Here is a 16,352-nt window from a genome sequence, read left to right as displayed (position 1 = left end):
AGTCCCTCTGACAGGACACATCTGGGTGCTGTTCCTGCCTGCTTAGTCCCTCTGACAGGACACATCTGGGTGCTGTTCCTGCCTGCCCAGTCCCCTTCCAGAGCAGTGGCCCGCATCAGACAGAGGTTAGAAGCTCAGAGCTGGAAAGCAAGTGCTTGGCGGATACAGCAGCCAGGACTGTGACGGGAGCAGCCAGAGGAACCGCACTGCCTGCAGGAGGTGCGGAGACAGAGACGCGGGTGCAGCTGATGTCGGCAGCTGCAGGCGGCAGGTCTCCATGGTGGCCGTGGCCTCTCTGGTCTCCATAGTTGCCATGGTCTCCAGTGAGCTCGCAGGGCCGCAGGCTGAACTGCAGAGACCCTGCCTGCCCCAGCCTGCTGTTCTGGGCCAGGCCTGCGCTCAGGGCTCCCAGGCTCGGTGGGGCAGCAGCCTCAGGAACGGGACAGAGGGGTTCTGGGGCCCTGTCCTCACTGGATCCGCTGCTCTTGGTCCCAGTGACCACGGCTCCAGCCCCCTGGGCTCCAACCCAGCCGCATCCAGTGCAGCTTTCTGGAATCCTTGTCTGCAGCGCGCACTGGGCTCTGCCAAGGATGCTGGGAGGAAGCTCAGCCACGAGTCCCTGGCACAGCGGGCGCAGCACAGGATGGCTCTGGAATGGCGAGCGCTCTGCTCCTGGTGCTGGGCCATGGGGTTTCGTGCAAAGAAGCACCCCGAACAGGCGGAGAGAAGGTGGGGTGAAAGGAGGGTGAGGAAGATGGCTGGAGGAGGTAGACGCGGCTGCACTGTCCTCTGTCCTGCAGGGGCCAGCTGTCTTCCTCGTTTGTGACACCCAGGACAAAGGCAGCACTGGTGTTGCCAGAGGGTTCCAGGGCAACTCTGTATCTGCGTTGGACCCCAACACCTGGGAGGCAGCAACCTGCATGGGGCTGGTGCCCATGGCAGGGCTGTCTCCTGGCCGAGGACAAAGGCTGGGTCTAGGTGAGCACACAGCCTCAGCCAGGCTCGGGTTCTGGATGCCACAGTGGCAGCTGAGGCTCCTGGGGATTGGGCCTGTGTGCTGCAGAACCAGCCGGGGCTGGCCGCAATACAGCGGGTGGCAGGAGTGGCCCCGTGATCTCAGACACCAGCGGCCCTGGCTCGAGAGTCATTTGTGTCTATTTATATACTCCTGTATTCACTCGCTTGAGTCAGGGTCTCACCGTGAAGCCCAGGTGACCCTCTTGCCTCAGCCTCCTGAGTGCTGGAGTACAGCTGTGCACTCCCACGCCCAGCTGAGAGACGCTGTTGCTAGCCGATGCCTGCTTCGCTAAGAAGGCTCAAAGGCTTGCGGCCTCCCTGCCGAGGGGTGGGCGCAGAGTCCTCGAGACCCTGCCCAGCTGCCTTAAGGACACACAGATGCCTCCGCAAGACCCGGCCGGAGGGCGTGCCTGCTGCCACCCGCGCTGTTGTCTTCTGTCTGACAGGTGCCCTGCTCACTCAGGCCTCTGCGTGCTGAACCGGTCCTGCTTGCTACTGAGCCTCTGGTCCGTGCCACGGTCCAGGGAGACAGGATTCCCAAGAATACCTACATGCTGTTTTATTGAAAAACACAGCTTGGAGCATCGTTCAAGGGGCATCCGGGCTGCAGGTTCCAGCAGCAGAGGAAGAATCCGGGTGCGCGTCCTGAGCCTGAGGAAAGCTTCATTCTGCTCTTGTTTCTTCTGCTTCCTCTTCTTCCTCTTCCTCTTCTTCTACTAAAATGTATTTAGTACAGCGTCTCACCGCACCCCGGTAGCTGTGCCTGCTTAGTTCACTGAGCTCTCTGGCTGGCCCTCTCCTCCTCCTTTTAAACCTGAGACAGAGGCCTCTCTGCTGCCTGGGCAGGCCTCAGACTTGTGGGCTCAAGAGATTCTCCCGCCCTGCCTCCTGAGCAGTGGACACCACGGAGGCCTGGCCAGAGAAAAGTGGAGTATCACTTTACCCAGCAGGCAGATAAGATCCTTCTGCCCACAGATGCCAATGCGGTGCCGCGAGGTACCCAGAGCCACCACACACCAGGATTCTGCGGCTCGAGGCCAGCAGACAGGGGTAGTGGGGGCAGGAAGCCCAGCCCTTGGAGCACCATGGTGCCGTGGTGTCCAGGCTCAAGACGGTGCTGCTCAGGGACCAGGACCATAAGCCCAGGGATAACAGTCTCTACCTAGCCCCAAGGGGAAACAACAACCTGTGGCAGCTGATCTGTCACCCTCAAGTGGAGAGGTCCCTTCACACCACACTGAACAAGTGGGCAGAAGGGCAGCCAGGCTCACGGTCACTAGCTAAGGGGTGCAGGGGGCCAGTCCTGGGGGCTGCGGGGCAGGGGAGCCATGGGAGCGCCCCTCACACCTGCCCATCCAACCTGTGTGACACCCGCTACCCATCCAGAACAAGGCTTGCATTTCAGCACGCTGTGGAAGAGCGGCCCGCAGAAGCCAGGGAGAGCCCGACCTCACGGTCTCGGCAAGGCCAGCACTCAAGACCAGCAGGACAGCACGAGCCCTCACACCAGCAGACAGGCTGGCTTCTTAAGCTAGCACCTATCAACTCCTCACGGCGGGTGGAGGTCTCGGAGTCCTGCCACTTGTGCCAGGAACTGTCCCGGCGCCTGTATCACGCTTCCAGTGCTGCCTTGGTGGCGCTGTTCTAGAAGCCACCTGTGGTACTTGGGAAGCTGAGGCCGGAGGATCCCAAGCTCGAATGCAGTCGGGCAAGGTAGCCTGGCTCTGTCTCAAGATAAAAAGTTTCACCCGGGGCTGGGATGTACTCGGCACACCCTGGCTTCAGTGCCCAGGACTGCACAGCAAGCACACAGCGGAGGAGGCAGACCAAATCCCGGTGAAATGCAACCCAGCAGAAGACCCGAGTGGACAGAGCAGGGACACACATAGAAGCCCCTCGTCCCCGCCCCAGTGCAGCCCCACTCACCAGCGGCGTGTCTCTGCCTCCCACGATGCTCAGCCCCAGCCCGGAGCGGCCCTTGGAGATTTCTATGACCATTTCCTGTCCAGGGATGATGGGGCACGAGGCAGGGTCCACAGATAGCGGAAGCTGGGGGCCACCTGGGAGTGAAGGGGTGCAGGTGACGTCAGGCAGGACTGGCTGGGCTCTCAGTGTCCCAAGGGCCTGAGGCACCAGGCCCTGAGTTGGAGCCCCATGCTGCAAAAGCAGAGGGAGAGTGAAGAGGATCCTCTCCTGAGAGCCGCGAGGGGCCACTGTCCAGTCAACATGCAGAGCGCTGGGCTGTGCACAGGGCAGAGAGGAGGCGCAAACACGTGTTGGGTTTGAGCTGAGGTCTGCTCCCCAAGGCACCTCCTTATGTTTCTGCAAATACCTTAGCACCCGAAACAGCCCAAACTGGAATTACTTCTGCTCCTAGGGCTTGGGGTGGGGACACCCCACAGGTGCTCAACAACACAGGGAAACGCAGGGCTTCTACGTGTGAAAATCTTGTTTGAAGAGGAATGGCTTCCTATCAAGGTTTGCTTATGAAAACTCATTGTTTGAGGCTGGATTTTTGTAAAAATTGAAAGAAACTCTGTTTCTGGGCTGAGGGAAGACTGTGTCCTCTCACATCTTCATCTTTTCCAGGTAACTGAACCTCACTTATTAAAAAAATCAAAACATTCAAAATGTTGAGCAGTTTCAAGACACGGACTGCAGACAATGGTGTCCCGAGGACAGCATCCTTCCCAACAACTCAGTCTCCTGACAGTTGGGAGGACTCATTACCAGCCTTGTTACCTAATCCAGTATAGGCTGATGACAGCGCTGTCCTTGGTCACCTGCAGCTGAGGCTAGAAGCCACCCAGACAGCCATGCATGCCGCTGGCTGTCAGCAGAGCTCCTGGTACACCCTTTGGCCAAGAATGGTGTTTGTATGTTCAAAAGGTAGAAAATCAGAAGAAAAATAGTACATCAAGATTTAACAATTCTATGAACCCCAGAATTCAGGGTCCACAAAGGAGAGCTGCACTGTAACACAGCCCACAGGTTCACTCTCTGGAGGGTCCTGTCCCCATGCTGTGCGTGGCGTCAGTAGCTGCAACAGAGATTGCGCTGGGCTCGTGGCCAGCGAGCCTACCCTGGGGCTGTCGGGGAGACGCCTGCCCATCCTAGACTGAGCTGGCTTGATGGCCTGCTCTAGGGCAACACGAAAGGGCCCAGGGTTTGCGGGGCAGGAGCCGGATTTGGCTCTTACCCCAGGAATTCACTTGGAGTGTCTGCTTAAACTTGAAACACTTAGTGCAGTGAGACACACTGCCGCGGATGCCTGCACAGCACCCTCTTCCTCTGCACGCACACGTTCCACCATCCCCGCGGCTTCCTGCCACAGCGCTGGAGCGAGCGCTCTCTCCTCAGGTCTTTATGAGGTGTGGTGGAAAACACTGACTGAGGCAGCTCGCACACGCAGGGCCTGGGTCCCCACCCACCTAGTCACCCGATCCGGCACCACGTGACTTCCGGCTTCTCCCCAAAGATAGAAGGACCATGAACAGCGGACATTTTGACCGGATTCGGGACACGGAGATGCCAGGCCTGTGCTCACCTGTCTAGTGCAGCCATTACTTTGGTAGCCTCCTGGAGAAGGTGAGACTTTAGAGCCCCGGCCTCAGTACCAACACAAAGTGCCATCGCAGAATTAGACTACCACATTGTCTGCCTGATTTGTTTCTCTCTTTTTCCTTTTTTTTTCTTCGAGACAGTGTATTGCTGCGGGGTTCAGGCTGGCCTTGAGCTCACTGCAGCCCTCCTGTCTTAGCCTCCCAAGTGCTGGGATGACAGATGTGTACCACTACCTACAGCTCTTGTTTCTGTATCTTTGTTTGTTTTGTTTTTTGAGACAGGGTCTTGCTATGCAGTGTAGGCTGGCCTTGAGCCCAGGCTAATCTTGAACCTGCAACCTGCCTCAGCCTCCTGAGTGCTGGGATTGCAGGTGTGCACCATCACGCCGGCTTCCACACTGTTTCCTGTGCATTTACCATAAAAACAACGCACAGTGGGGCACGAGCTCAGGGAGCTCTGGGAGGCTGTGTGGCCGTAAGTGGCAGTGCCATGCTGAGGGGCGGAGGCAGCCAGCGCAGCGGGGCGCCGCACAGGGCTGCTCTCCCTCCTCCACAGTGCCACCGCCCATCCTCTGTGCGCACTTCCTGCACAGAACTCACTCGGAAGCCCAGCTCAGACCGAGCGTCCACACGTGCGCGGTGAGAGGGTGAGTGCAGGACTCGGATTTCCAGCCTCGGCCGAGGGAGCGTGACTTCCTGTTTTCTGGGTGCAGAATGGGACCTACACCCCCAAACTCAGCCAGGCCTCGTCCGGGGCCAGCACACCTTCCTGGTGGAGGTGGGCGCGCAGGGCAGCGCAGGCCACGCAGTCTCTGTTGCAGCTACTGAATGGAGCCTCCGGAGTGCGCAGGCAGCCACGGACCACGCGCAGACGCACGATGTCTCAATAAAACTTTATTTGTGTACACTGAGATTTCAACTCGGTATCGTTTGTTTGAAACATACTCTTGATTTTTTTCAGCCTTTAAAAATGTACAAGCTATTTGAAGTTCAAATGGTGGCTGTCCGTTGGTCCACGGGCTGTAGCTCGCTGACCACATCCATCAAGTATTTCACTATAAATCTAAGACTTTAAAGTCATATCTACTTTCTAAATTTTTTAAAAAGAATATTTTTAAATTTAAATTTTTAAAATTTAAAATTTTATGAAAAATATATGAAAGAAAAATGCCACAGAGCTGTCAGGCCTGCGGAATTAATGCAGTTATGCTCGGCCACAGGTGAGAAGGCGCTTTAGAGAATGCATCTCTCATGATTAACATTGCATAAAAGCAAGCCGGAAGTGCACACCAATCACTGCGAGCTTCTGCTCTGAGTCCTGTCAGCATATTCCAGCCAGGAATATGAAGGCAGAACCTGAACGCCAGTTTCTTTCCGGTCTGAAAGGAAGCCCCCAGTAGCTCCGTCCGCAAGGCAAGCCAAGCGCTGCGCTCAGCTTGATCTGTACGGCGTGAAGCGACTCCGTCAGCCTCGGGTTCTCGCACCGCTGGCCACGCCTCTTCTGTCCCAGGGCGTTTTTATGCAGCCGCAGCGACACCGCCACAGCCCGTGCAGTGACCTGGCCCAGGCTAAGGAAGAGGGCGGGTGGGGGCCAGGTCCTGCTGCCCTCGCTGGACGTGTCGAGCTGGCTCTGCCAGGGAAGGGATCGTACCGTAGCAGGCGACGGAGGCCTCTGCCAGAGCTGGCACTGACGGCTCCTCCCGTGAAACGGGCCAGGCTTCGAGAGCACTGTGCTGCTTGTCCCCCTCACTGGCGTCCTGCAAAGGAAGGCCAAATTGTGACATCAAGGTAGAGAGCGGCACCGGTGACTGAGGCGGCTGAATTCTCGCAGGGCAATTGCGAGCTCTAGCAGCGTCTTGGGGGCTGTGAGGGGGGCGAGGAGAGGGCGTTTCTGCCCCGTGTGCCAGGGAACTGAACATCCGGAATCCCCTGCACAGCACTGTCACCGCAAGGAAGAAGGACCATGCTGAGGACCTCGCTGCGGGCCGTGTGGGCGGCGAGCCTCTGCAGTCTCCTCACTGCCTGCCCACGCGCTGTGCCCGGGCAGAAGCCACCCTCACTGCAGCTCGGGGCCCCAGGCACCTCCGCAGACACTGCAGGGTTGCAGAGCACTGAAGCAACCAACAGGGCCACCCAGGGGCAGGAGAGGAGGACCCCGTGGAGCCCCCGGGGTCCTGGGGTGTCGACTTCACTCACTCCCCAGTCACCTCTCATAGGCTGTGCTGGGAAGTAGCAGGGACTCAGTGTGTTTGGTGACCACATGCATAGGCTCAGCCGTGAATGAGGGGGACACTCGGGGCAGGAGGCGAGCTTGCAGCTCCACGAGGGGCAGGGGCTTTAAGTCTGAGCTTTGGAAGTGAACTTGTGACTCTGGTGAGTCCTTCAGGGTGTCAGCATCCGCCAAAAGATGCTAAGGAAAACTGAAAGGATGCCACCTGCCTCGAGCAGCCAGGGAACACAGGCAGCCTCTGGCCGGCTTCTGGATCCCTGCTGGTGGATCTGAGGAGGCTGGGACGCAGCGGGTGGCTTGGGGGCCTAGGGACAGGGCCGCGGCCACACCCGGAGCCATGACATCAGCTCTGTGCCTGCACATGGCTCTACACAGAAAGTCCTAGTTTCCAAAACACTTCACAGCCAGGAGCTCGTTCAATAGCAAGAACCCCAGGTTAGACAGTACTGTGCTGTCCTGCAGGTAGGATCAGGGACAGATGTCGGGGCGGCTCTGAAATCACACAGCTTATTAGACCAAGAAGCAGGACTGAGTTGGCGGTGGGAGGGGCTGGGGGTTGGAAGCGTTGCCGAACGCTTGCCAAGCGTGGCCCAAGGGTGCACATTCTTTTTCCTATCCCCTGGATTTGACCATTACTCAGAAAGATTCACTCAATCACATGTTCAGTGTCGGGCCGGGGAGATGGCTCAATGGAATAAGCGCTTCCCTGGCAAGCGCAAGGGCCCGAGTTCAATCCCTGGTTCCGCCAAAAAAACAAAAACATGTTCAGTGTTGACTCTGAAACTGGAAAGCAGATAACACAGAAGCATCAGTGTGAGAGCTGAGTGCCGGCGTGACCGAGGCGGCTGCTCCCGGGACCACAACTACAACGTCCAGGCCACGCTCTTGGCAACAGACAGGTCACTGTAGGAGGAGAGACGTGGCCGGACACACTCAGCTGTCACAGAGGAAGCCTCGGCCTGCCTGCCACCAGATGTGGTGGGAATAAGTGGGGTAACCACCTTAGGCCCCCATAAATGGACATCTGGATCTGAGGATATAACCAGAGCGGGACTCACGTAGCAGCTGCTGGGTGTCACCTGGCTTGGTCACTTGGGGGCTAGATAAGGTGGAAACCTTTGCAGCACCAGCGCCTCGCCTACCTCCCCTGCACCCACATCCCTTTCCTTCTGCGTCATCCCAAGGAGGAACCGGGGTACCCCAGAGCTCATCCTCGTTGAATGCAAGCCCTGCTCACAACAAATCCTGCGCACCTCTCGGTGTGAGCAGGAAGGCAGTGTTCCCATGAGGCGTCTGTGACGGTGGCGACCCCTGTTGGCCGTCTTTAGCACCTGGAGCTTGCAGGTGACCAGAGGAGCTGACCACGATAAGGAAGCAGCAGGTTACACCTACCCGAGCTTTTCTAGGGAAAGGCTCTGGACGTCATCAGGTCCTCATGATAGGAGATAACTACCAGGACACGAAGCTACAGACCACTAGCCTGCTGCTGACTGGCTGTGCGACTGCACAAGGCTCTCAGCCTCCTGTGGGCAACTCGTGGTCACACACCTGTCCCTTGCACGGTCACTGTGATGGTGAGAGGTCCCCTCGGCCTCCGTCAGGGACAACTTAGAAGCTCAATTAATAACTGCTGTTAGCATTTCGTCCTTTCACAGACTAGGCATGAGTGGCCGGCCAGCTTCCGGCTCGAAACCTCCAGGGATGGAAACTCCATTTCCACAAGGAAGTCAGCCCTGCACAGCGAGCGGCCTGGCCCTGAGGAGGTCTCCGCAAAGTGCTTGCGCAGCCTCGCCGTGGCTGCCCGCTGACGGAGCAGTGCCGTCCACGGCCACAGGGGAGCTCACGGTGACCTTCCCAAGGAGAAGGCTCCGGACCTCCTTCTGTGTGGTTTCGGTGGGGGAAGGAGTGTGGTGATGGGCGGCAGGGCTCATGCCAGCGGTACCTGATGAGCACAGCAGAGGGCGGAGCACGGAGGCTGTGTGTGCACACGGCACTGGCCCCCTTCAGAGCTCAGACGCTGCTTTCGGGTCTCGTGGGCTGCACGCTGCCAGTGTGTGTGCGCATGTGGCCATCAGAGGTCTGCACTGGTGACCCTGGCCACCGTCTCTTCCGTTACAGTCTCCTTACATCTCACTTCTGCTGGATGCCAAATACGCTTTTGGCGCGCAGACCCGGAGACTAACTCCCGCCCCAAGGCATTTGGTTAGAGGCCAGAAGCACATCTGCTAAAGAGGAGGCTGAGCGAGATGGTGCCCCACGCAGGAGCCCCGCGGGAGAGCAACGTAGACGGGGCCACTTGCAGTTGAAGTGAGCAGTGCTGACGGGTGGGCCGCACGAATGTGTGGCCTCTACAACAGGCACCTGAGTGCGGCTGGCGGTCACCAGGGGACTCCTGTGATGAGCTTGGGTGAGGAGGGACATGTGGAGAGCGGGGCGTGGCAGGGCAGGGCAGGGCGACCTCACTCGGGTCCAGGGAAAGTGTCTGACAGCACTGGGGGACACAGGTCGCCCCGAGGGTGCTGAGGAGCCGCTGTGGAATGGGAGACAGTGTGCGACCACAGCAGTGGGACAGCGTGGTGTGGGGGCTTGTGATCCAGCACTCGGGAGATGGGCGCCCTGTGGGCCGGGTGGGCAACCTGACCTCTTCCAACCTCAGTGCCCTCACTTACAAAACGCAGAGGAAAATCATGAGGTGTGGTGATGCGCGCCTGTCCTCCCAGCTCTCAGGAGGCTGAGGCAGGAGGATCGCTGTGAGTGCCAGGCCAGGCTGGACTACAGAGCAAGACCCTGCCTCAAACAAACAAACAAAAATAATTTTAAAAAATGTATTTAGGGGGCTGGAGAGATGGCTCAGTGGTCTAAAGCACCTACTTGAAACAAGCTTGGCAAAGCACAGGGACCGCGGTTCAATCCCCAGCACCACATGCCAGCCAGCCCCGCCCCCTGGTGGGCTGAGCTGGCCACACACAAAATAAATAAATAAATGTTAAAAAAAATTATATTAAAAAAAAAGCAAGTAGGGGCCGGCCAAATAGCTCAGCGGATTAAAGTGCCTGCTTAGGCAAATGCAGGGGCCAGGGTTTCAATCCCGGGGCCTGCTGAGCCGGCCCCATCCCCAGGGTGCACTGAGATGCCAATTGAGACTGGGCTTAGTGGTGTGCGCCTGTAATCCCAGCACTTGGGAGGCTGTAAACAGGAGGATCACTACGAGTCCGATCTACACAGTAACACCCTGTACACCTTATCCTAAATACAAAAAAAGAAAGAAAGAAGCAAGCAAGTACTTAAAGTAGACACACCTCTGAGTACTTGAGGTAGGTCAAGTGTACAGGGTTTATTCAGGGTTTTCCCTGGTCTTGAAGTCTGAGCTTTGCTGATATTAAAAAAAAAAAAAAAAGCAATTCAACAACCACAAAAAAGAAGTGAAGATAAGGAGATTGATTATGGTATAAGTAAAGCTGGCCATAAATTAATAATTATAGAACCAGGGTAAGGAAGCTCAGAGTGTTCGTTATAAAATTCCATTTATATGTGCCTGCAATTTTCAATAAAAAGTTGTGGGGTTTTTTCAAAGTATAAGACTAAGGTGATTCAATTAGAAATCAAGTCTTGGTTATCAATCTGGTGCTGGATCTTCCTCTGCTGACCCGGTTTCTTAAGAAAACTTTCCATGCACACCCATAAAATAGGATCACCCCTAAATTAAACCGGTAACCCCTTCAATTGTAACATGATTCTTTACTTTGACTTGGAGTGTCTAAAAAGACTAAAATTGGGCTTAATTTTTACATTTCTGCTGATAAAACGAAGTCCCATAAATGTGTAGTAGTAGTTCTTCAATTCATTCTGATCCCATCTGCAATTCAACCATCCTTGTGCTTGGAGCGGTTTCTCTTCATTCCTAATATTGAATGACTTTTCTCAAGGGAAGAAAAAGATATCTTTACATTTTAACCAGAATTTATTAGTAGGAATAATTATTTGAGCTCAGTTCTATTCTCTTGGGAGATTTTTTAAATATTTGGGGGGAGAGGGTACAGAAAGCACCTGCCTGGCAAGCACAAGGTACCAAGTTCGATCCCCAGTACTACAAAATAATAATATAATTCTTATTAATATAATAATTTTTAAAAAATTTCTCCCAAACCGGTAAAGAATTTGAAGTTTGTAGCGCCACCTGCTGGGAACCTCTCGAATTCTGATTGGGTTAGATTCCCCGCAGCTGGAGTTTAGATAACATTTTACGCATGTTTTCAGGCTATTTGAGGCTTAAGAGACAAATGCCTTTCTCATACTTGCCTGATCAGAGTCACCTGAGAATTGCTTACAATTCTTTTTCCCCGAGCACATGCCAGGGTTACTAAATCAAGATCTCCAAGAAAGGAGCCTGAGACTTTTGATTTGTGATATGAGTGTGAGCTAAGTATTTGATAACGGTAAAGAATTGAGAGCTGGGGAGATACCTCGGCAGCCTAAGCACCTGCCTGGCAAGTGCAAAGACCCACGTTCGATCCCCGGTACCACATGCCACGCTGGCCCCAGAACCAAGCATGGTGGAGCACACCTGTAATCCCTGCACTGGGAAGGCTAAAACAGGAGGATTACTACGAGTCTGAGCTGTGTAGGGAGACACTAAGCCAAATAAATAAAAGATTTTTTGAAAAATAATTGGATGGCATATTTAAGTCTAGGGATTGCCCATCAGGCAAGCGAAGCACAATTTCAGACCACTAGGAAGTATATACGGAACATCTACCCGTGGAGGGTTGGCAACCCTACCGAAGGCAGTGAGTCCCTGGGGTTTCCTCCCTGTCTGGTTCTGTAGTTTTATAATCTAGCCCCAGATTCTTGCCTTAACCCTCAAATGGCTTCGTCTCTAATACCAGTCAGAGATTTCAGCTGCCTAACAGGCCCATGTTCTCCTTCTGGCGACCATACACATGTAGTCTGCATGCTTTTTAACCTTCATTAAACTTTCATGCTGCACCCCCACTGCCACTGTCTTCTCCACTGACATTCTTGGCTTCGAACAGCCTGTGGCGTCCCCCTTGTGTACAATAGATGACGAGGCTCCAGCTTCATGCAGTGGACAGGGGATAATCCTGCCCCGGGCTACGATCTGTTCGGATTTCATCTGAGGTTCCTGCGTAGCACAGCCGTGCTCATACACGAGAAAGGGCTTTGTCCTCTCTCAAGTAAAAAGTCCCAGTTACTTCACAGCAGGGACCAAAGCAAAACTGGCTCTCTGCCCAGTGCCACTGGAGCTAGAACGAGATAAAGGAAACAAAGCAAAGCCTTCAATAAAATACAGTGTGTCGTGAATATGCTAACAGGAAAAGCAGGAGGCAAATTTTCCCAACATAAATAACTACCCCGACCTTTTCTCATAGTGTTCTCACAAGGGTAACCATGCCGTAGAACATTCAGGGAAGTGTGCCCCCATAATCACTTTGGGGGCTTGTTATAAATGACAGTCATCTTTTGCCATTTGTAGGGATTTGGCCCCAGGGTGCCCCACCTTGCCAGGGGACAGCCAAAATACAGGTATTCAACTCCCTTCCATAATGTAGCATCACGTAAAGATACTCCAGAGGCTGGAATAAGACCATCAACTGAATCCAGGAATTTGAGGTCAGCCTGGGCAATGCAGTAAGGCCTCAACTCAAAAGAAATAGAAGGGCGCCAGGAAGATGGCTCAGTGGAATAAGCACTTCCCTGGCAAGCGCAAGGACCTGAGTTCAATTCCCAGTTCCGCAAAAAAAAAAAAAAAAAAAAAGAGAGAGAGAGAGAGAAAGATAGAAATAAGTAAATAAATAAATGGCAAAGTATTTTCCTATAAACTACTTATATCCTCCCATGTATCTTTTTTTTAAACATTTATTTATTTATTTAGTGTGTGTGTGTGTGTGGCCAGCTCAGCCTACCAGGGGGCGGGGCTGGCTGGCATGTGGTGCTGGGGGATTGAACCGCGGTCCCTGTGCTTTGCCAAGCTTGTTGTAGGTGCTTTAGACCACTGAGCCATCTTACCAGCCCCCTAATTTTTTTTTTAAAGAGTCACTGTATAACTGTGATCTTCAGGGACTAAGCAAAGCTCATGGCCTGGTACCTGAAAACCGGAATGTGGACTAGAGGTGCACCTGCTGCTGGGTGGGGCATGGGTCCTCTGGCTCCCGTGTGGTCGGGCTGCGTCTGAGAGCAAGGACTGCATGGGACACCCCAGGGGTGAGCCCGACACTGCCCTGCTTCCTCCTCGAGTCTGTTCCCGCCTCTCTTTCCCCCACCCAGTCTCCCAGGACTTAAATGACTTCAGGAGCCACCCCACCTGACTCCTGGTGTGCTTTGGTGGTGCTCCCCATGTGGCCCATTGCTCCAAGTCTGCGCTGCACCCTCTCCCCCGGGCTCACCAGCTCTCCTCATTTCTGTCTCCGACACACGCCAGAATGCAACATGAGCTTTATGGGGAGTCAGGGCCAAACTGGCCAGAGTTCAGAAACTTAGCTGTTGGCACACGCAGGTGGACTGCAGGGCACAGCGGACGTGACTCGGTGTGGACGCTGTGCCAGGGTCTAGGACAACAACGGAGCTCAGTCCCCAGCGGGGCTGCGCTGCCCTTCATCTCTCAGAGCCGGTACTGCCCAGGGCCCCCGAGCAGACTCCAGTCTGGATCCAGCTTCCCTGGGTGATTATCAGCGACTCCGCTCATGTCTGAGAGCCTTGCCTTCTCCATCTCGTACTTGATGGGGACACAGTATTGACTCTCATGCCGGGAGGCTGTTCCTAAGTCCGACGCGTTCTGAAGTGAGTCTCACACCCCGACGCGGTATCCAGTGCGCACTGCCTTGCGCTCAGGGTCCCCTCCAGGCACCGCTGCTCTCCGGCTTCTGGCGTCCTGGGCTCGGTGAGCGCCGCGGTGCGCCATCAGGCTGCAGCGAGTGCCCAGCAGCACAGCCGGGCAGCAGTGTCTGGCACTTCCACAGGCACAGGGGCATCTGTGCCCGAGGAAGCCTCAGGCTGTTCTTAGGCAGGGCGCTTGCCACACTAGCTTCACACTGCTGTCATGTAGATGAGGTAGAAAGTGTGGAAAGTGCCAGGGGCACAGCACGCAGCACCACTGTCGTAGCGACTGTCTGTGACGGTCAACGGAAGCGGCTGACTCAACTGCGTTGGAGGGGGCACAGCGAGCCGTAGGCCTCATTTCTGGGCTCCTCTGTGAAGGTGTTTCCAGAAAAGACTTGCACTGGGATCGGTGGGCTACATGGGGGAGAGCTGCCTTCTGCGTGAGCAGGCCAGACGGAGCACGCGCTCAGGAGCACGCTGAATTCGCTTCCTTTTTGGAGCTTCCACTGCCTTCTGACATCAGAACGCCTGGTTTTCCCACCTTTACATTCCAGGACTTGCACCAACCCAAACCCCACTCCTTGGTTCTGAGGTCTTTGGGCTTGAATTGAGCCATGCAACGAGTTTTGTTCTGATTCCTTTTTATTCCCCGCTAAATGTTCACCTTGTGTTACTGTATGTTGGAAGTATTTAAGTCTTCATTTTTACAGGGGCTCTCAGCTCACAGATAGCCTGATGAGGGAGGGACTTGGCCTCTGGTGCTGTTACGGTTTAGATCTAGAATGTCCCCAAAGGCCTGGAGTCAGAGGTGGAGCTTCTGGAAGGTACCCGGATCTCGGGGTACCGCAAGCTTTAGCAGATGCTGACTTCAGGGCTAAATGCATGGTGAGGAGGTGGGGTCCAGTGGGAAGAGGCGGTCACCAAGGGTGCACCTTTGAGGGAGGACGCCCCACCTGGCTTCTTTCCTCTCTCTGCTGCCTGGATGCCCGAGGTGAGCAGCTCTCCTCTCCACCCCGCTCCACTGGGCTGTTTCTGCCTCAGAGCAGCTGACATGGGCTGAACTCACAGCAACCGTGAGTCGACATAAACCCCTCCTCCACTGAATGTCGGCTGTTTTCTCCCAGCAATGATAAATCTGACATGGACAACTGGTACCAGGGAAGTGGGGTCATTTCTATGACAATACCTGAGCATATGGTAATCTTTGGAACTTGTTTGCAGGAGGAGTTTCCAAAAGTTTTCAGAAGAGGACTAAAGGCCTAGAATCCTATAAACAGAGCTTGATGAGCAATTCTAGTTGGATACCAGAAGACCACGACACTAGTGGGAATGTGGACAGTGAAGGCCAGGCTCATGAGGTTTCAGATTAGAGTAAGGATTAGAATTAGTACAGGAAGGGCCGGCCAGATAGCTCAGTGGATTAAAGTGCCTACAAGCAGGCGCAGGGGCTGTTGGTTCAATCCCTGGGCCTGGCGTGCTGGCCCTGCCCCCAGGGTGCACTGAGATGGCAATTGAGACTGAGCATGGCGGTGCGTGCCTGTAATCCCAGCTCTCGGGAGGCTGTAAACAGGCAGATCACTAGGAGTCCGATCTAGTAGTGAGACCTTGAACACCCTGTAGACCCTTCCCTAAAAAAAAAAAAAAAAAAAAAAAAAAAAAGGATTGTACTGGCAATTCACCTAGAGGCCACTCGTCACCTGCTGGCAGCAACACTGCCTACACCCTGCCCATGCTCTGCCCACGCCCTGCCCACACCCTGTCCGTGATGCTGTGGGCTGAATTAGAGGTGATGTGCTGATCTGGGACAGGAAACTGCCACAGAGCTCAGAGTCCAGCTGCAGCCCAGGTGCTGCCGGCTGCTGCAAGCCAGATTTATAGCAAGAACTGGGAGCAAAAGGCAGAGCGGAAAGTTGTGAAAACCCCACATTCTGCCCCCAAAGAAGAAATCACATGTGAAGTTGGGGCCTCAGGAGTGTGGCTGCTGAAGAGATTTGCACCATTAAAAAGGAACAAGCTATCTGCGTCAGGGCATCTCGGGAACTGGCCAGCCCCCATGCACCACAGGATCGGGGTATAACAGCGTAAGCGCCCTTGATAGACTGTGGTTCTGGGAAGACAGCCCAGGGCGCCCTGCTCACTCAGGCCTCCTAAGGAAGTGCTTCCCATCCAGCGCGGCCATCCAGCACTGAGCCCTCTTCCGCTGAGGTTCAAGGCGGCCAGGCCACCGTCTGAGGCGGTGGTAGGCCTTGGCTCCTCCATGCGGGGCTGGCTCTTCAGGCATGCAAGAGTTGCAGGGCCATGGGGATTCCATCCTGGCCCCAGAGGAAGGCCCAGGAGGGCATTCTGCGTCCCCAAGAGGGCAGTGTGTGAAGCTGGAAGAGTGAAACCAGTGGTGCAGCGGAGCCTCAGGTGGCTGGAGAAGACAGAGCTCGGAACTCTGCTCAAGGGAGCTCAGGCAGTGAGCAAGGCGCAGAGAGGGGCCAGGGAGGGCGTGCAGCACGGCCAGGGAGAGGGGCTGCCCAGGCCTGCGGCACTCACGTCTCGCCATAACCTGGCCCGGGTGCTGGGCGTGGAGCTGCCCGGCTTGCTGTCTGTGCTGCTGGCTTCTGGACCTGCTTTGTTCTGGCTCCTGTGTGTCTGTTACGTCCTTTTAAAATGGAAATGTCTGCCCTGTGCTGTAGTACGTTGAAAGCATTTAATGTTTG

The 16,352-nt window shown here is 55.1% G+C and overlaps 1 protein-coding gene across 1 annotated transcript in view; it reads right to left on the bottom strand.

Moving 5' to 3' along the window:
• Nucleotides 1–16,352, bottom strand: part of Patj (PATJ, crumbs cell polarity complex component) — a 203,310-nt gene that overhangs the window by 12,316 nt on the left and 174,642 nt on the right. Inside the window, exons 33-34 of the mRNA XM_023718315.1 lie at nt 6,232–6,337; nt 2,944–3,077 (exon numbers count right to left, since the gene is read on the bottom strand). Coding sequence (XP_023574083.1) covers nt 2,944–3,077; nt 6,232–6,337 — 240 coding nt within the window. The remainder of the gene's footprint in view (nt 1–2,943; nt 3,078–6,231; nt 6,338–16,352) is intronic.

The sequence above is a fragment of the Octodon degus genome, unplaced genomic scaffold (assembly GCF_000260255.1).
Source record: "Octodon degus isolate 3935 unplaced genomic scaffold, OctDeg1.0 scaffold00057, whole genome shotgun sequence".
In the NCBI taxonomy this organism is placed as follows: Eukaryota; Metazoa; Chordata; class Mammalia; order Rodentia; family Octodontidae; genus Octodon; species Octodon degus.
The sequence above is the reverse complement of the archived record's forward strand: the minus strand, read 5'-3'. Positions and strand labels throughout refer to the sequence as shown.